This window comes from Barbus barbus (assembly GCF_936440315.1).
Source record: "Barbus barbus genome assembly, chromosome: 48".
In the NCBI taxonomy this organism is placed as follows: domain Eukaryota; kingdom Metazoa; phylum Chordata; class Actinopteri; order Cypriniformes; family Cyprinidae; genus Barbus; species Barbus barbus.
In genome coordinates this window covers 22,630,767-22,652,601 of record NC_136726.1, presented here as the reverse complement: position 1 = coordinate 22,652,601, position 21,835 = coordinate 22,630,767, and the positions used below count along the sequence as shown (strand labels likewise).

General features: G+C 34.7%; 1 protein-coding gene across 1 annotated transcript; it reads left to right on the top strand.

Moving 5' to 3' along the window:
* Window positions 1–243: 243 nt before the first annotated feature.
* Window positions 244–10,013, top strand: ciao2a (cytosolic iron-sulfur assembly component 2A). Its single transcript, XM_079411571.1, has 5 exons — window positions 244–405; window positions 710–874; window positions 2,611–2,660; window positions 8,246–8,291; window positions 9,122–10,013. The coding sequence occupies exons 1-5, from the start codon at window positions 294–296 to the stop codon at window positions 9,220–9,222; spliced, it is 474 nt and encodes a 157-aa protein (XP_079267697.1). The 5' UTR covers window positions 244–293; the 3' UTR covers window positions 9,223–10,013.
* The last annotated feature ends 11,822 nt before the right edge of the window (window positions 10,014–21,835 follow it).

Here is a 21,835-nt window from a genome sequence, read left to right as displayed (position 1 = left end):
CATGTTTGATTATTAGTATGATTGAACTGGATCATCAAAGACATTGGTTAATAAAATGAGATTAGATACATTTGTGTTGTTTAACATATTTAATTATTGCAGGTTTGCAACATATTATATAAAAAGTAATGCGTTACTTTACTAGTTACTTGAAAAAGTAATCTGATTATGTAACTCGCGTTACTTGTAATGCGTTACCCCTAACATTCATCGATGGCTGTGTGCTCGGCGGTCGATGGCTCTGGTCTGTGTGTGAAGGTGGAAGTAGAAACGGAGATGGAGCGGAGCGGATCATGGAGCTCGTGTCCGGTTTGCTGAACCGAGTCTGGCTTTTTGCGGGGCTTTCTGACGCGACGGATGACAAGAGAAGCAAGAAGATGGAGGAAAAAGCGCTGGAGGTGTACGGTGAGCCACGGTTTACCGTCGAATCATTACCATGATATAACCACGGTACATGTCTACAACAAATAACAAGGTGTTACCATGGTACAGTGATAGAGTCAAATGTCAATACTATGGTACTGAATCATTACCATATCCATATATCATATTTTTACCATGGTACATGTCCACAATTTAAAAAGTAAAAAGGTATTACTATGGTAAATCATATCATGTCAGTCATTACCATAATATTTACCTATACTTCATACATCATGGAATATGGTATATTTTGATGGTAAGTTCTTGTCATGTAATGTTTCTGCAGACGTGATTCGGACGATCCGTGACCCGGAGAAGCCCAACACTCTGGAGGAGCTGGATGTGGTGACGGAGAAGTGTGTGGAGGTCCAGGAGCTGGGAGACGACGAGTATCTGATCATCATCAAGTTCTCTCCAACCGTCCCGCACTGCTCTCTGGCCACTCTGATCGGTGTGTGTGAGAAACAGGACCTCAGACGGGCATCACAACGTCCGTTTAGTGTCACTGTCTCAATGTGGACCTTATGAACACATAATTATACCTATTAATAATTTCAATACACAGCATGCATAAGAAGGTGGATGTCACAAAGCACCATATTTCACTACAGAATCAACTAATTATATTTATAGAAATTAATATTAATATAATATTTTGCATTAAGAAAATGCAGCCTATTATGCCAAACTTTAATCTTAAGTACTTTTTTTCTTGCATAAATTAAAGAACAACAAAAGCTCCCATGTATAAATCTCTCTCTCTCTATATATAAGTATTAATATAAAATAGAATATTATGATTTAATGTATAATAATAATAACACACATATGCAAATATAAATAATATACAGTTATATAATACAGTAATATTTTTCAGCAGTACATTAATAAAGTACATTCATAATATTGAAGTGTTTTTTTCTTGCATAAATTAAAGGAAAAACAACAAATAGTACCGATGTATAAATATATATAGTATTATTATAATATATAATATTAATATATATAATAACATAGTATATATTATTAAAAAAATTAAATACTTAATAAAATATAGTTTTAATTTAATAATTATGTGTATATAATATATTTTAATATATAATAATAAAAATATTTAATAATGCAAATTTAAATATAATGTTTTTCAGCAGCGTATGAATGGGAGAGATTATTGTCATAATGTAAATATAAATGTCGCAATTGAAATATTTTTTTTTCTTTTGATTTAGAGGCCGGGCATGTTCTTGGCAGGTTTTTTGTGTTCCTCAAACATAAAGGTTTCTTCCTGTAGTCAGTGATTCAGTCATTGATCCACACTGCTGATCAGAAGCGTTATTGATTGGCATCATTGGATGCTGTGCTTCTGAAATATGACTTTCCCCCCAAGAGCTACGTCTGATCAGACTTTCTAAGCAGCAGCATGATGTGTGTGTGCAGCACAGACTATACAGATCATGGGCAATCAGTCATTGTTATTTAATAATTAATAATATTTCATGTTTATATATAAAATTATAGTATTTTTTTTTTTTTGTCTAGTGGTCGACTGATATATCGCCAAGGCTGATATATATCGGCTGATATTTGCCATTTTCCAAATATCTGCATCAGCCGATAAGCTTTTCTGTTTGGCCGATATGTTTGAGACTTTTATTTAGACGGCGCCGAGAATGGCCGCGCTCACATTCTCCCTCTTCATTGTTTGCTGTCGTCGTTTAACAGTTCTGTCTAATACGGATAGAAGTCTGTCTAACAATCATATAGAACTGTTGAAAGAAAATTTTTAGATTTTTTTTTTATGTTTTTAAAACATTCGTTGAATGTTAGGGGATCATTCCATTTGATCAGTTTGCAAACATTATGGAAATGTTACTTTTGAATATTCTCTGTTCTCTTTGCTTTTAGTGATGCATTTGTCTGAAAATGCCATAAAAGTGTCAGTTTTAATGAGTTCTGGCCTTAGTGAAGCTCCATTATAATTTCTTGGACTCGAGGTGCGCTTCTTGTTTCTTTCCTCCAGTCGATATGTGTAGAGAGTTAATTAACCCCTATCGGTCACACAGACTTGTAAATATCCCCTCATTATTGGTGCTTGATCTCCTGAGAGCTGCTCTAGAGGCTTTGAGGAGGTCGACCGTCTGAACTACAGCGAATGGCTAATTAAACTCTTATTTCCTCTTCCTGAAGGTCTGTGCTTACAAGTCAAGCTTCAGCGCTGCCTGCCGTTCAAACACAAGGTACGTCCTCATCATTAAAGCTCACCTTCATTCAGCGCGTCTGTTTTTGATTCCCTGGATGCTTGGAGGTTGTGTTTTTAGGAGAGTGGAAACGGGAGAGTAAAGAGTCTCCTCTGCCCTCCTCATGCCGTGCAGGTTTTTAATGAGTTGTCACATCATAGATTCAAACCTTTTTGAGATCAAAATAGGTCACCTATGAGATTTGCTTGGATCCAAAGAGGAAGTGTTTTTATGGAGAGTTAACAAAAAGCCACATTTGTGTGGCGGTGTCTGATCAGAGTATGTGAGCGGAGTGGAGGATCAACAATTTCCCTCCGAGCATTTAATAATCACTCCGAGCTCACTAGCTGGGTTTCCATCACCCTGTTTTAATGCACATTTTGAAGTATCGCATGGGAAACGCGTGATGGAAAAGCCAAATTTCGAATACAAATCCCTTAATTCGCAAAAAAGCTTTTACACTCGCTTAAGGTGGTTTTTGACTTGTGCGAAAAAGGGTTAATGCAAATAAAAGGAGATGGATACACACTTTGCAAATAGCTTCTAAGCGCATAAAAAAAGTCATGAGACGGGATAACTTGACTAGCAGCGGACTGATCTCATTCCACAGCATCTGAAATGTTGTTATGGTCGTTCTGAAATGCCTGAGCAAAGTGTGTCATCAAAGTATTTCTGTATAATTGTCTTACACGACTGTTTTCCCAAACAGCAGCATTCACCTCCGAAAGCAATGACAGCATTTATTGTGTTTCGTCTGCTTGCTCTGAGGTGCAATGAATTTTTCATATATTCAGTATCTTATCCTAGATTTCTATAGGCTTCTAGGTTTACCAGGAAGTGACGATTTTGTTCTCTTTGACTCGTTGGATGGAAACGGTGCTCGTTCGCAAATATTTTATGTGATATTCCAATTTTGCGCATAAGTTAAATTCACAATTTTGGATGGAAACCAGGATACTGATATCACAAACACTGCTCTGCGTCTAAAGGATTTCAGCATGTTTGAAATATCACAGTTCTATGGAAGCCCGTTTCTGCCACTGAATAAAAAATAAAAAAAGGTTGTGACATAAACTCGCAATTGTAAGTTATAAAGTCAGAATTGCGAGTTAAAGTCCAGTTTTGAGGGGGAAAAAAAGACTGATATGTTCTCAGATTTGCAAGTTTATATCTCAGAATTATAACTTTGTAACTTGCAAGTGCGAGTTTGGTAACACTTTCTATGAAGCCCCTATTTATAATACATTATAAAGGTATTCTTAAGGCATAATAATGAATGCATAATGCATTATAAATAATCTAATGAATATTCATAAGAACAGTTTTAATGTGTTATTATAGTTATAGTTATTATAGTTATAATGTATTATAAGTCTCATATCTTGCCACGTTACTTATGTTACTTTACTTAAAGCAGACAAAGACCACTTATAAGTAATAATAATAACAATAATATATATTTTTTTCTCAAAAAGCCATAAGATCAGATATCAGATCAGATGAATGTGTAATATGACACATGCTTTGAACATTTTTTTATATATATAATACCAGTTTGATTATTTTGATGAGACCCTTTAGACAGCTATTGATAAGTAACTCTGCAACTACATGTCAACTAGCAGTCATGAGAGTATTAGTAGTGTGTCTGCTGAATATACTGTATGCTAACACTTTATTTTGATGGTTCCTCAACAGACAAACTGAGTATAGGATACTTTGCAAGTTTGTGAACATTCTGCCGACCCTACCTAAGTCTACTAATACAAATAGTTATATATATATACAGTTGGGCAAAAAAGTATTTAGTCAGCCACCAATTGTGTAAGTTGGAAGAACCCCCAACTGCTCCCCGGGCGACGCAGCATAAATGGCTGCCCACTGCTCCGTGTGTGTGTGTGTGTGTGTGTGTGTGTGTGTACGTGTACGTGTACGTTGGATGGGTTAAATGCAGAGCACGAATTCCGAGTATGGGTCACCATACTTGGCAGTATGTCACTTCACTTAAAAAGATGAGAGAGGCCTGTAATTTTCATCATAGGCACACTTCAACTATGAGAGACAGAATGGGGGGAAAGAATCCAGGAAATCACATTGTCTGATTTTTAAAGAATTTATTTGCAAGTTATGGTGGAAAATAAGTATTTGGTCAATAACAAAAGTTCATCTCAATACTTTGTTATATACCCTTTGTTGGCAATGACAGAGGTCAAACGTTTTCTGTAAATCTTCACAAGGTTTTCACACACGGTTGTTGGTATTTTGGCCCATTCCTCCATGCAGATCTCCTCTAGAGCAGTGATGTTTTGGGGCTGTCGCTGGGCAACACAGACTTTCAACTCCCTCCACAGATTTTCTATGGGTTTGAGATCTGGAGACTGGCTAGGCCACTCCAGGACCTTGAAATGCTTCTTACGAAGCCACTCCTTCGTTGCCCGGGCGGTGTGTTTGGGATCATTGTCATGCTGAAAGACCCAGCCACGTTTCATTTTCAATGCCCTTGCTGATGGAAGGAGGTTTTCACTCAAAATCTCACGATACATGGCCCCATTCATTCTTTCCTTTACACGGATCAGTCGTCCTGGTCCCTTTGCAGAAAAACAGCCCCAAAGCATGATGTTTCCACCCCCATGCTTCACAGTAGGTATGGTGTTCTTTGGATGCAACTCAGCATTCTTTCTCCTCCAAACACGACGAGTTGAGTTTTTACCAAAAAGTTCTATTTTGGTTTCATCTGGCCATATGACATTCTCCCAATCCTCTTCTGGATCATCCAAATGCTCTCTAGCAAGCTTCAGACGGGCCGGACATGTACTGGCTTAAGCAGGGGGACACGTCTGGCACTGCAGGATTTGAGTCCCTGGTGGCGTAGTGTGTTACTGATGGTAGCCTTTGTTACTTTGGTCCCAGCTCTCTGCAGGTCATTCACTAGGTCCCCCCGTGTGGTTCTGGGATTTTTGCTCACCGTTCTTGTGATCATTTTGACCCCACGGGGTGAGATCTTGCGTGGAGCTCCAGATCGAGGGAGATTATCAGTGGTCTTGTATGTCTTCCATTTTCTAATAATTGCTCCCACAGTTGATTTCTTCACACCAAGCTGCTTGCCTATTACAGATTCAGTCTTCCCAGCCTGGTGCAGGTCTACAATTTTGTTTCTGGTGTCCTTCGACAGCTCTTTGGTCTTGGCCATAGTGGAGTTTGCAGTGTGACTGTTTGAGGTTGTGGACAGGTGTCTTTTATACTGATAACGAGTTCAAACAGGTGCCATTAATACAGGTAACGAGTGGAGGACAGAGGAGCCGCTTAAAGAAGAAGCTACAGGTCTGTGAGAGCCAGAAATCCTGCTTGCTTGTAGGTGACCAAATACTTATTTTACAGAGGAATTTACCAATTAATTCATTAAAAATCCTACAATGTGATTTCCTGGATTCTTTCCCCCCATTCTGTCTCTCATAGTTGAAGTGTACCTATGATGAAAATGACAGGCCTCTCTCTTCTTTTTAAGTGGGAGAACTTGCACAATTGGTGGCTGACTAAATACTTTTTTTCCCAACTGTATTTATAGAGAGAGAGGGGGAAGTTGTGGCCTAATGGTTAGAGAGTCTGACTCATAATCCGCAAGTTTGAGTCTTGGGCCGGCAGGAATTGTAGGTGGGGGGAGTGAATGTCCAGCGCTCTCTCCACCCTCAATACCACGACTGAGGTGCCCTTGAGCAAGGCACCGAACCCCCAACTGCTCCCCGGGCGCTGCAGCATAAATGCCCACTGCTCCGGGTGTGTGTTCAAGGTGTGTGTATTTGTTCACTACTGTGTGTACTTGGATGGGTTAAATGCAGAGCACAAATTCCGAGTATGGGCCACCATACTTGGCCGTATGTCACGTCACTTTCACTTTCATATATATATATATACATATATATAAACATTGCACTCAAAAGATGTAGGAAGGTACTGTGCAGATCTTAAATAAACAATGTCAAGCTATGATATAGCAAATGAAGTAGATTTAATATGGTGTTCATTGTGTGTTATAAATAATCATACTCTTAAAAGTTATAACCACAAATACGTAAGTACTATAATGTGTTATAATTGTTGTTATGATTATTCATGAGATTGTAAATCACATTATAAGGTTTTTTTATAATGCCTTATGCATTCATTATAATGCTTTAAGAATACCCCTATAATGTATTATAAATACGGGCTTCATAGAAAGTGTTACCGCGAGTTTATATCACATAATTCTGAGAAAAAAGTCAGCTGTCAGCTAAAAATATTCAGGAGGAGCAAATAAATTCCTTGAGAAATATAACTTCCCGCTCATGTCCCCTGCAGTCATCATAGCCTTCACATTCTTTCTGATTTGAGTGATCTTTTCTATCTAGCTAGCTAAATATGTTTAACATGTGAATTCTTGCTAAATATGCAGTTATATTACAGGCTGTTGGCATGAATTGTACTCGTGATGGAGCGGTGGTAGAGTGCTCTTGGAGCGAGTGAAAACCACGACACTCCGACTTTTAAAAAATCCGATCCTCGCTCCATTAAACATCACACCTCTCCACTCGTGCTCACATACTCTGATTGTGAGTAACTGTTGCTGTCATGACAGATATATTTCAGAACCAGCCGCTATCAAAATAATCTGGCTACAGGCACGGGACAGATATTATTGCTGGCGGGCCACTTTTGGCCGCCTGTTGCCGACCACTGCCTTAAAGGATAATATTTGATGTATTTGAGGTCTGAAATGTGGGAATTCACGGTGAAGAGAGAGAGGGCAAACATTTTAGGTCAGCATTGCCATCTAATCAGCCAAAATTGTCTTAAATAGCCTGCATAGTACTTCATCTTTTATAACATGAGATTTTTACTAAATATATTCAATCTTGAGTTTTGTAAAATGTTGCAACAAGATGTTAATTTTTATTTTTTTTGTGAAAAAACAGTTTTGGACACATGTGACCCTGGAGCACAAAACCAGTCTTAAGTCGCTGGGGTATATTTGTAGCAATAGACAAAAATACATTGTATGGGTCAAAATGATCAATTTTTTTTGTGCCAAAAATCATTAGGATATTAAGTAAAGATAATGTTCCATGAAGATATTTAGTGAATTTCATACCGTAAATATATCAAAACTTCATTTTTGATTAGTAATATGCATTGCTAAGAACTTCATTTGAACAACTTTAAAGGTGATTTTCTCAATATTTAGATTTTTTTGCTCCCTCAGATTCCAGATTTTCAAATAGTTGTATCTCAGCCAAATGTCCGAACCTAACAAACCATACATCAATGGAAAGATTACTTATTCAGATTTCAGATGATGTATAAATCTAAATTTCGAAAAATTGACATTTATGACTGGTTTTGATATCTTGATATGAAACCCCCGATCCGTGCAGTGTTCTCACCTTTTCCCCCTTCCCTGTTTGCATCTCTGCACGTTGATGAAAGGCTGTTAAATGAAAGCACAAGTGGCAGCTATTGTCCAGAGCTTTCTGTTTCTCTGTGATGTTTCGTGTCTCTTTCCGGTGTCTTTTTTTCTGTCCTCTGATCGCATCTTCTCTCCCTTCCAGCTGGAGATTTACATAACTGAGGGAACGCACTCGACCGAGGAGGATAGTGAGTGTTCATTACAACAGTTTCTGCCTTTTTAAATGTTCAAACAGCCTTCGGGCTCAGATGTTCTCTACTCAAGCTTGTTTTCATTAGCCCATGCGTTTCTAAACGTGTCACGGATGCGTCACATTTGTACCATAAATGATCTGCTTTTGCACAATTTTACCGTCTTAAAAATGCACCAGATAACATGTTGATGCGTCGTATATGTTGAATAGTTAAGTCAGGTTTTGGGGTTTTCTTTTAGGTCTAGTACTGATGTGTTGTAAACAGGGTGACATGATGCTGATAATAAACTCCATAATTACTGTCAATAATATGCACACACAATTACTGAAATTGAAATGCTTTCCAATTTTCATTATATAATTCACTAAAACATAAATGTAAACTTTACATAGACAAGCATTTCGTAGATTTTGATATATATATATACACACACACACACACACACATATATATATATATATATATATATATATATATATATATATATAATTTTAATGTCTATTTAATTTCATTTTTATGCATCATTTGCCATTATTATATTTGATTATTTACAATAAAAAAAAATAAAAAAAATAATATAATGATGGCACATAATGCATAAAAATGAAATTAAATAAACATTAAAATTAAATTGAATAATTTACAGAATTTGTACCCAAAATTATTGGATGGATGTTTATGCAACCATCAAAAGGGGAAAACCAGTGCAGTGTTTAACTGGTTGAACTGGGCTGTATATAATCTGTAGGAGGCGATTGTATCAGTGTGAGATGGAGTCGGTGGTGTTGTCTCTTATCTGCTTTTGCTGTGTGGTCCTCTCACAGTTAACAAACAGATCAATGATAAGGAGCGTGTGGCGGCCGCCATGGAGAACCCCAACCTGCGGGAAATTGTGGAGCAGTGCGTGACCGAACCGGACGACTGAAACAGACTGTCTGATGAAACCTTACTCTGTCAAACAGCAGAAAACGCGATCGATACGCAGCGATGGCCTTCATGTCTTCAGAACAGCAGGGCTTCAGAGAGATGGAGGTCTCTGGCCTCTCCATTTGTTTGTTCGGCTCATTGAAGAACAGCATTCCTCAAGCTGAGAGACAAAACACAGCCACTTCCTGTTGAACTTCCTGGCTAAACAAGCAAAATGTTGCATCAAACCACAAAAGAAACAATATTTCACCCAAGAATTGAGAGATGAGCTAACCCTCGTGTCCTCATCTGACTTTTGTTTTGAAACACAGAACGTCTGAGCTTCGGTTTCTATACATAAAATGCTCCAAAAGATACAAAAAGCATTAAAATGATCCCCAAGTATGACATTTGAGACTCATGACCTAAATGCAATGCTTTATGATACTATAATGATACTTTCGGAGCTCATCTGCATCCGTCCTCATTCACTTTCACTGGAAAAGTGGAAAAGAGCAGCTTGGACATTCTGTGTAATATCACACATTTAGTTCTCCACAAATGAAAGTCGGTCAAACAGGTTTGGTTTGGAATGACATGAGGTTGAGTAAATGATGATAAATTTAATGTTTGGGGAAAGAAAAACAACAAATGTCAGCGCTCTGTTATCAATCCTGCAGATTATATGTGAAATTAACTGTAATAAATTCAGTGATAGAAGATGAGTTTGTAAATAATTTGATTTTGTAAGGTAAAAGTCTATATTTGTAGAACTAAAGATCTTACGAATAAAAACCTTCTCAGAGAAGTTCTGTTTGTATTTGTGTTTTATATAGGCCTGGAGAGGCCACTGAATTAATCAAATCATTACAGCTTCTATATTGTGAGTATAATCGGAGTTAAATCTCTAAATTATTTGTGCACTTTATCTATCACAGCAGGCTGGAAAACTTACTTTATTAGTCAAAATATGTGGTACCTGGTTAAATGGAATTAATAACAACAGCAATATATTTCATACTAAATAATATGTATATTTAAATAAAATTAATTAAATAATAATGTATATAAGTATTTTAAAAATAATAATTCTAAATGCATATTTAAATACAAAAAAGTGTAATAAGAAAAGCAATAATAATAATATTAATTATAATTATTTTAATAATAACAATGTAATTGTAATATAATTCACACAAAATTTCTAAATGTATATTTAAATTAAAAACATTTTAAAATCAATCGAATTAAGTAATACTTATAATTAATAATAACAATAAGATTTCTAAATGTGAATATAAATTAGTAATTATTATAGTTAATGATATAATAGTTTAATTATATAATAAAACTACTATAAAAACAATATAATTCATACTAAGTTTATAAATGTATATTGAAATGAAAACATTAATATAATATATCACTTAAAAATAAAATTTAGTTATATTTTTAATAATAAAAATTATAATTGTATATTTAAGTTTTAAAAAACAATTAGTATATAATTAATCATAATTCAGTTTAAGAAATATTTATAATAATAATTTGATCATTCATTTTGCCCAGAAGGCCTTGATCTTTATATTTTTCCATCTGTCGTGGATGCTGTAGTGACACAAGATGCCTAATGGTGGCGCTCAGCATCCTTGCACCCTCAGCTTCAGTCGTGCACATCAGTGATGGACTATTTGCTGTCTGCCAGGATCTGCTTCAGGGTCTCAACACAACACACACTCGAGAAGACACATTCTCACAGATTTACTGTACATTGCAGACTAAAAAGCTCTCATATTGCATTTCATTCAGCCAAGCAGGCCACTCCAGAACAAAGACTTCTTTAAGATGATCATAAAATATTAAATATGTAAAATTGCACTTGACAGCTGACCGACTGCAGCTTTAACATCAAGTCAAGCATCCAGTATTTAACAGGCTTCAGCTGGCGTCACTTTCTAGAGTCAAATGTGCATAAACGCAGATGAAGATGTTAAACTATTCTGAGTAATGATGAAGAAGACTGGCAGCAGTACAGATACATCAGCACTGCTGGCACAGTCCATCTCCTCACGTATTTACTCAAAAACCTCTTGCTAAACATTACTGTGTTTACTGTCTGATTGGTTTCATTGATTGCTGGCAGCAGCGGGTAACCAGATAGATTGTGCTAATAGCTGCTAATTTACAAACGCCTGTAAAGATCTACAATAACATTAAAGCACAATTGTATTGCGGCGTTTGTGGTAATTTATCATATGGAAACATAATCAGTGTATTTCTAGGCAAACTAAATTGTGTTTTAGGTGCTTCTAGCATATTTAGCCACACATCAATCTTAAAGCATAAGCAAAATGCAATTTCTGAGAAATTCTTGTGTGCAAATCAATGATAAAGTCATAAATATTGACACTTAGATTTTGTCCAATACACCATACAATGATTTTTCAAAGATTATTGGAGTATATTTTACAAGAACATGCAATTTCAGTCTTTCTACATTCAACATTTAATAATTTATAACAAATAATTTTAATTTTTAAAAGGCAAAAGTCCTTATTTGTACATTTAAGAGAAGTGATGTGAGTGAAATCTCTAGAAATTGTTTTATTTTTGTTATTTTTCACATCAAATCTTGAAAACTTATGAACATTTATTTGATAGATAAATAATTCAATATTAAAAAATATAAAAGAGGATATTTAAATTTTAATCATTATTTAAAATAATTAAGTTCAGTATTAATTTCTTATAAGCATTATTATTGTTATGGAGAAACTGAGTTTGTTCTTGGTGAAAGCTGTTATTTTAGTATCATTTAGATACTTTTATCGTTTTTGTCAATATTTTAAATTAGGATTTATTTTTTGTTTTCATTTTAATTTTTGTACTCATTTTGTTGTGCATTTTTGTCATTTTTCTTAATTATAGTTTTCATTCATTCAAGTCAGTTTTAGTTATTTTAGTGTATCAAGACATAGTAAATGAAAATGAGATATGTTGCCTTGGCAACAAGCTAAAATATAAAATATTTATTTTTATATATATATTATTTAGATTTTATATCAAGTAACAAAAATAGTTGTCAGCTTTAGTAAACTATGTTAACCCTGGTAACTAACAATATAACTTATGCTGTTCCTGAAACATTGTTTGAAAATGTCCTTGAAATATTGCATCAAAATGCATTTCTCTGTAACGCTTGATTATGATTGGTCAATGGCATCATTATGCAATCAGAATTGATTTCCTGCACTAGTTTCATGTGTCTCATAACCCTTGGCTTTCAGTCTGGAATCACAAACTCTGTGCATAATTTGTAAAAGTGTATCTTGACAATGCTCTCATTCCCAATTCCAGGTAATCAGTCTCTCCTCCTCAAGGAAAAAGCCTTCGCTGGAAACACAGAGACACATTATCTCATAAGACACACTATGAATGACAAATGAAGGCACCGAATCTGCTGGAAAGCCGGCACATTTCTGCACAACTGAGCTCGATTTTGAGTCGTAAACCCTGACGAGAATTAGCATCCGAGCCAGAGATTCCCTCGAGTCGCGCTTTTCAATTTATGAGTAAATTAAGGTCTGTGGTGAACGTTACTTGAAGATACTGTTTGTTCTGAAACGCAGTCGGAGTTTGGAAACCTTGGTGTGCTTTAAAACTTAAAGTCGCTACAAAAAGACTTGAAGGTCATGTGCCTGATGAATTGGACAGCCTTGAAAACTCACGTTTTTCAACTGGCAAATCAGAAAAGCCTTTCAGGTTATCTCACACATCGACATCACGACTGATATTCTGCACGGTGTTTGTTTATTAAATGGTTATCTAATTTGATAATGCTTTTCATACTTTCAGCTAGAATGGACATTGTTTAGTGTTTTGAAAGAAGTCTCTTCTGTTCACCAAAGCTGCATTTATTTGATCAAAAGTGCAGGAAAAAAATTGAAATATTATTACAATTTAAAATAACTGTTTTCTATTTGAATAAATAGTCAAATGTAATTTATTTATGTGATCTGCAGCTGTATTTTCAGCATCATTCCTCCAGTCTTCAGTGTCACATGATCTTCAGAAATCACTCTAATATACTGATTTGCTGTTCAGGAAACATTTCTGATTATTATCAGTGTTGAACACAGTTGTGCTGCACAATATTTTAGTGGAAACTAATTCACAGATGAATAGAAAGTTCAAAAGAACAGCATTTATTTGACATAGAAATCTTTCATAGCATTATTAAAGTCTTTATTGTCACTTTTGATCAATTTAACGAGTCCTTGATGAATAAAGGTAGTCATTTATTTAACAAAAATTGTGTATTTCATTAACGGTTTTGTCTCTAGTTTTCAGCTCATCTGCTAACAGCTAGCCTAGCTAATACTAAAAGCTGACTAAAATTTTTATTTCAATTGATTTATAATTTAAGTTACTACTATAACCCGATCTCATGAATGTGCGCTCGATTTTCTGTTTCTAGTGCACTATTTATATGCAAAAATGAACTTTGGCGTGTATATGATACGCAGTTGGTAGGTTTAGGGGTGTGGGGTAGGCGCTTATTTATTTTATTTGCAAGCCAACATGCGTATCATATGCACGCAAAAGCTGTGTATTATATGCACGTCAAACACATGCGTATCGTATGCATGCCAAAGTCAGTTTCTGTGTAGAAATAGCACGTAAAATACAAAACGAAATGTGCAATTTATGCACATTTTCATGAGACCGGGCTCGGTTAAAAAAAGAGTGACTGATGATGTAAAGTTGTTTCAGAGCTGGAGAAAGTTATTACATATGGATGAAAGATTATAAAAGCAGGCTTTTGTTTGCAATGATGTGCACTGATGAATAATTCACGATAAGACCAAGAGCATGAATTAAGACAGTAAATGCCAGTCATGTTTTTTCCTCAGTAAATGTGAATGCAGTGAGATCCAGCAGCTCATCCAGTGCTCCTGTCGTTGTGTAACAGCAGCTCTGTTATTCTGCAGAAAGCTCTCGATCGACTAGAGGCCCTTGTTTAAAAACGAGACGATACCAACAGCATCCATTCACAATCACACGATTGCACCATTTCACTTCATCACGCTCGTGCTACAGCAAAGTGTTGTTTAAACAGCTGTATATTAGATATAACTGTGCATTAGAATATATTAGAATCGCGTTCCCTGGGTATTCCCATTTGTTTTATTTACCGTGTGGTGAGAGTTGAGGAAAATATTCATTATGCCATAATTCAGAGGATGTTATTAGGTTCAGAAGCGCATGAGGAGGAAATTCATAATGCACCTGAGGATATCAGAAATAATGAATGAGCAAGCTTTAATTCCACACCATCCTTTATCTTTGTCAGAGACTCACCATGCTCTTCTCACCGAGGCTGCATTTATTTGATTAAAAGTACAGTAAAAACAGTAAATATTACAATTAACACAATTTGCTAAAATGTTAAAAAAAAAATATATATATATTTCTTAAATATATAAATATAACATTTTCTACAAATGTTTCAATTTATATTATATATAAATAATTTTTTCAAGCATTAATATATTGCCCTCCACGTTTCTTTCGAAGAAAATAAATTTGTTTTTGTTTGTTTTTTTAATTATTGCTGAAAATAAGTTTCAAAAGAACAGCATTTATTTGAAATAGAAATCTTTTGTGACAAAGACCATCGACTCCGGCAAAGGATATAAGTATTGCTTTTTATTTTTATTTAATTAATTTATTTTTTCCCTTTTTATGTTTACTATTGAAATGTTGTTGTTGTATGCATTTGTCAATTTTATTTAATTTCTGTATTTTCTTAAATGTGTGTGTATTTACAGAGTGTTAACGTTTAGTTAGTTACTTTTTCTTATTTGTAAGTCGCTTTGGATAAAAGCGTCTGCTAAATGACTAAAAGTAAAGTAAAAGACATTATACATGTCTTAACTGTCACTTGATGAATATAAGTTTTAATAATGCTGAAATCATCCTAAACCTTTAGCTTGGTCATGTTTTGAAATATTCACAAACAGCAAATGCTGCAATGTTTTGTTTTGTCTAGTTTTGCCAGAGGACGTGATGAACAGCATCGAGGGCTGCTTTAAGAGCAAACTTGAGGGAATTTTGATAGTACAATAATAATAAAACAGAGTAATATTAAACTCTTTAATATCTCTCTTCAGATGACAAAAGTAGTCTTTTACAATCTGCAAATTTTGCAGAAATCATATTGTAATTGTCTTAAATGAAAAAAAATGGTCCAGTCTTAACAATATCAGTTGATCTGCAGCGTTTGGTCTGGCAGTTTCTTCCTGAGAAGAGGCGTTCAGTTCTGGGGAATGAGACTAAAAGGAGCTTTTCGCTGATCCAGACATGATACTCAGAGGATTCGAGTTGGATTTCCTTGATTTTTCTGGATGACAAACACCAAAAGAAAGCGTTATGTCAGGTCTCTCAGCACAGAGCCGTTATATGATTCATTATGATGCTGCGTATGGCCCCAGTCTATAATCTGCATAATTACAGGCCTCAAATTTACAGTACTGCAATGCATTTTGCTTTGCAAGTGCGAATCAATAATTATGAACTGCATGTTAAGAGACAACAGCTTAATGTTTAACTTTAAAGTACATTTTAAATCCTTGTTTTAATCTGTTGTTGTGCTTTAAATAAGTAAACCTATTTTGAAGTGTTGACTAACATATAAAGCACATGTAATCTGAACTGTAGTTAAATTAATATATTTTGTGTGTACCAAATTGCAACTTCATCATTACAAATGTGTGTTATAAATACATAATTAGCCTACAAGAAATGACAATGAAGTATATTTTAGTTTAGTATATATTCTCATCAGTGCATTCAGCAGTACACTTTAACCATATTTCATTGACAAGAGAAGTAATTATGAAATTATTGCATGTAAAGACGTGCTTCAGTTTTTTAATTGCATTTAATATAAAATTTTAACTATAATACATTTGCATTTACTTGTAAATAAAATGTGTCCTTTATTTTAAGTAGCTTCTTTAATATTGCCCATATGTTTAATGCTGGTTAGACAATCCACTGCACGTTCACATTCACACCAATATATTCTGATATGAAACACCACTTTACTCATCACATCATTTCTTGACATTACAGAAGCTAAACCGCTTGGCACTGCCACTCATCTCGAAGGTTTTGTGTGTAATATTTCCTTGTTATTTTGCCGGTATATGTGACTGACAGCCTTTGCATGCTTTGGATTCTGACAGAAACTAATCGTCTCTTACAGCAGGACTCAACTGCAAGTAAAAGAGAGGTTTTTAGCATGAAGCATATCATATTTATAAGCCTGTTTTGTAATTGGCCAGAGGCTGTATGTTGTTTTGTACTATCATTGTTCTACAGAAAGGACATTAAAACATCCAATATGCAGAAAACCCGTTAAAACCATCAGAAATCCTCAAAGACTTTGGCATAAAAACACAGAACAACATTCAGAATTACACAAGTTTAGAATAATTAAAATGTTTTGAAAGAAGACTTTTCTGCTCAGCGAGGCTGTATGTATTTCATGAAAAATACAGTAAAATACATAAAAATTGTGATATTGTAATTGAAAATTACTGTTTTCTATGTGAATATTTAGTAAAATGTCATTTATTCCTGCGGTGCAGTGCTGTATTTTCAGCATCATTACATTAATATTTACGTGTAAATATTTTCAAAATGTATACTGTATGTGTGTGTATTTATATATAACTAAATATACACAGTACACACACATACGTAAACAAAAACTTTTATTTTGAATGTGATTAATCGTTTGACAGCACTATTTATATCCATATGGCACGTTAAAACAAAAACTGTAGTTTACAGGTCAGCTGGACAGAATAAGCTGCAATGTTTTGGACTTTATGGCAATTAATCAGAGGAAATGAAACAAACCGTTGATGAGAAGGAAGTGGTTTTCTGAACCACATCGATACATTGAACACATTGGTCTCAGGAAATCAATCCAAAATGCACTGAATGCCATCCAGACTGATTCCGAGCGATATCCATGTGCTATTTTAAGATCCCTGTGTTAATTTTCACATGTAATGTATAATGTAGACAGCGTCGCAATCATGCAGGTGGTGTGCTGCTCTAATGACCCACGCATGTCTCGCTGATTACAACCAGAAATCATTAATGCAACCAGCCATTAAGCATAGCATGTGAAATTAGGATGCATTAGGATCCTAATTTAGGATGCTCACTAAAATAGCCAGCCACGCCAAGGACACGTATGGTATTTACGCCTCAAAAAACTCCACAAATGTCATTGGAAATGCCATCTGTGAAATGAGCCTTCACAGGAAAAGCAGCGTTCATTAGACGCTCACACACTCATTAGGGAACATCATGCGTGCGCCCTGGTTTAGCAGTTCGCATGATGCCCCGGAGCGCTCAAATCCAGCTAGACTTAGGTGTTAAATTTAGCTGTTTGACTAACAGGCCTCCAGCTGTTTGTTTTGTCTGAAATGAATTGAAGTTAAGGATATATATTCGTTTTTTTTGGAAATATTAGAGATATTTTGGATTCATGCATGTTTGTTTGTCTATTTTAGGACGTTTCTGGTGGTTCGTGACCCAAAAAATAGGTTTTAAGTCTGATTTGAGGATAAATATTCATCAAACATTTGAGATATTTTGTATCTAGATTTAAACGGGATTCTTGTTAAAGAATAAATACAATAAATAAATAATTATTTGTCTATTTAAGGCTTTCTCTATCCTCAGCCAGAGGTTCATGACCTAAAAAGGTTGATAGGGGAAAAATAATGCTAGAAAAAGACTAAACTTCATGTCTCTGTTCAGCCACAGGTCATTAGACTCAGATCTCAGCATCTCTTAGATTCTTTTGACCTTCTGAGAGACATTTTAGGGAACCATCCAAAATCTTTTGGTGTGGAAAAACTACTGAAATGTAAATGTCAGGATGTTGTTCTTTCATCTGTTTTGATGGACAGAGAGCTGATTCATACCCTGAAGATGTCCACGATGAAAACCAAACAAGACAGAGACGCCGCTAACTTAAAACTTGATGCGTTTCATGTTGAAAATGGAAGTTGTTGCTCATTTGAAGCAGGTGGCCTGAGGGGGCGGGGCTTTCTTGTTCTAGGGAGCATCTGATTGGACAGAATTGTTTGAGTGCATGGTGATATTTTGAATGCATATGGTTAAAGTTTGGTTTCAGTGTTGTTAAACTGGTTTCCAGTGGTTTCTATGCACACTGAAAAAAAGACAACAGTTTTCTCTCAGAAATCTTGGTAATTTAACAAATAATTACAAATAAATGGCATGTAACCTGTTGAACTAAACATGAAATTTTGGAAAGACTGATATAGTACTTTCTTGTAAACACACTCCATTAATCTCTGTGTTATTGCAATATATATATATATATATATATATATATTACAGTGCAATTCATCATTAAATCAACACTACAAGAAACACCAAATAATAAAACATGTATTATAGCTTGTTGGATACTAAAAAAAAAATGAAATATGAGAAATTACGAACTCATATTGTTAAAAATAAATAAATAAAAATCCTCCCTTTGGGTTAGGTATTTTCAAAATTAACCTAACATGCACACAAAAAAGTTTTTTATTTTATTTTATTTTTTTTGGTCATGTCTACTTGTAGCAACTGTTTGCATACTGAAATGTAAATGACTACAGTATAAACAGTATCTAAGATTACTGTTTAAATAGTGTTTATTGCAACTGAAATAGAATTGAAACTCAAATACATAAAATTGATTGGTGTACATGAGAACATTAAATTTAAGACTCAAATTTTTTGTCATAAATTGCTAGTATATTTCACAAATTATTACACAGAAGCAGCAAGTAACATATTGAATTAAACATGAAATATTGAAGTAGAACAACTGGAATATAATTTTCTTGTAAAACATGCTCCAAAAATATTTTAGAAATATATTTTACAGTGTATTTCATATGCAATAAATGTTTGTTTTTTTTGTAGTTTTTGCAAACCAGTGGGGGTGAATTTGTCCCCAAACACCATCTGTACAACGTTTGCAAAACACATCTATTTGTCGAAACTTTGCATGCACATTCATGACCCTAAATGAGAAACATTAACACATTTTCAAGAAAAAAATACATTGTTCAACCAGTGTTTCAAGCCGTTTTGATCAAATGTGGATCAAATTAACCCAAATAGTGGGTCAAAGCCAAATTTCAATGACTTTTCTTCATATTCTTTCATTTTATGGGATGCTATGAAGTCAAACATGGCAGTTTTTTACAGTGCTTGTAAATAACAGCTTAAATTTCCATCTTAGTATAATTTTAAAAGACTTTACAGAGTTCTTAACTTCTTTAAATGAGTAAGTTGTGGCTTGTGAGGGTACATGTAGAAAGTATAGTGCTCTCAGAGATGTGACAGTCAAATGAAGCATGAAAGATTTCTACCAGTGCTTGACAAGCAGGTGATGTGCTCTTTCAAGCACTTAATGGAGTAATTGTGAAATCCTCTTTGCATTTGATGTGTGCTGTATGTCTGACGCTTGCAGTGTTTAGTCATTGTCCTCTACTGAAGTGTTTTGACGCAGTGCTTATGTACTAATAATACAGGCATGTCATGGGGTTTATATCTTCTCTCTGCAAAGAAAACCATTCTGAATAATCAGCACCAGCATTTCTGATCTCCTTACAAATTACTTTTGTATTTTTCTCCATCTAACGTCAAATTATTGGAAGCAGCAGGATAAATCCGGGTTCTTGGAAAGCCTGCTTTTCACCATCCAGTCAATTCTCAGTAAGTTCTTACGTTTCTTATAAAGCAATATCTTGAGATGTCACATTTAGCTATATTTATGAACTGCTTAATAATGCCTAATGCTGGAACAATGCTTTATAAAGGATGAATCAACTATTTACTAATGCGTACCTAATGATTCATAGTGTGCAGTTATTATAAAGTGTTACCGGTTAATAAACAGTGCAGATTAATTTATTTCAACTTCAACATATCCATGTTTATTAATGTTTGCAGGGATTCCAAACTTTTTTTGTCAGTCAAACCCATTTGATCTCAAATATTTACTCTAAATCCCCCTGAGATTCAAAGTTAATATTTCTTTAATCTAACAACATGTGCATGTTCTCTGATGTTGGTTAATGGTCATATATTTGATTTATTTATTCTATTTATTCTTTAACAATCCCGTTTAAATCTAGAAACAAGGTAAAAAGGAATCTAAAAGATGAGTAATCTAGATTAAATTACTGGCTACAATTTTCATTATGTATTTTGTAATCAGCAACAAAATTAAGTAATCAACCTAGCATTGTTTAAAAACTTAAAAATAATACTTGAAAATATCTACTGCAAGGAAACACTGTAAAAAAAAATGTTGAGCCAACTTAAAATTTTAGCAGATTTTTGAGTTTTACAGTGAAGTCAATATATAATATTTTACTTTGAATGAGCAGGTTTGTTTATTGCTTCAATCTGAATCTGTGCGGCTGTACAGATGGACAATATTGAGATGAGCGGAAATCATTGAGGAGAGTTAATGCTTCATTATGACCTCTGTGTCTTTTATTCTCCAGTATTATGCACATTATAGAGTTCTGCTGGATTTCAGCTCTCGGGATAAATAATAATGAGGTTTAGTTTGGACTGAGGAAGGAAGGCCGAAGTCTTTGATGAAATGCTTGAGTAAGCCGTCTCAGCCTCATTAGTGCAGATGACAGAAAAATTTATAATAGAACATGAAAAACATGTCTGATCTGATCCTCCTCGTGAATTACATTAATACAGATTTCAGGCTAAAGTTGATTTTTACATTTTCTAAAAACAGTAATGATGTTTGTCTGTGGAAAAATCAACCTGTTGTCATGATGCTGGGTGGTTTCCGTGTATTTGTTAGGCGGGTGTTCAGGTGGTTGTCATATGGTTGCTATGGTGTTTTAAAATCTCAATGATATTGAAGTTTAATACTTAGTGTGTTTGATCAAATCACTAAAACTATGAATTAGAAATAGCTAAATATAATTATTTTTCAATAGTCTGTTCTCAGGTGCTGTAATTAATTGCTAGTGTGAAATGTCTTCATTTATTAGCTATGGCATCCTGATGCAGAGATATGACGTAACAAAATTGGGTATATTGTTAAATATATCTACCTGATTTTTCATCCGTTGGCAAACATTGTACGCCCAATCGGTTATAAAATTTACCGCAGTGTTGACACTGCATTCAGGGGTCTACGACAAATGGTGTGGGATGGGTTTGGTGCTGAAAGTTGCACAGAAAACAGAAGAAAAAGTAGGAGGTTAGATAATAATAATGATACTTCACTTCGCAAGCACCACTAACTCATGCCGAACTGCACTAGGAATGCATTTAGGCAGAAGATCAAACTTATTCACATTACAAAAGCACAACAATATTCATAAATTGGCCTATTTTCCTGCTCCAGAATGAAAGCCGAGAGTTTTTTCATGTCCATGGCCACAGGTTAAACGCACCAGCCATTTGAACAGGAAGATAATGGCCAATTCTTGTTTCAATATTAAACATGTCAGAGTGGCAAAACATGCAAATTACACATGCAGCTG

Coding starts and splice junctions, on each gene's coding strand:
- ciao2a (XM_079411571.1), top strand. CDS start 294: ATGGAGCTCGTGTCCGGTTTGCTGAACCGAGTCTGGCTTTTTGCGGGG. Junction 406..709: donor AAAAGCGCTGGAGGTGTACG/GTGAGCCACGGT, acceptor ATGTTTCTGCAG/ACGTGATTCGGACGATCCGT. Junction 8,292..9,121: donor GCACTCGACCGAGGAGGATA/GTGAGTGTTCAT, acceptor GTCCTCTCACAG/TTAACAAACAGATCAATGAT.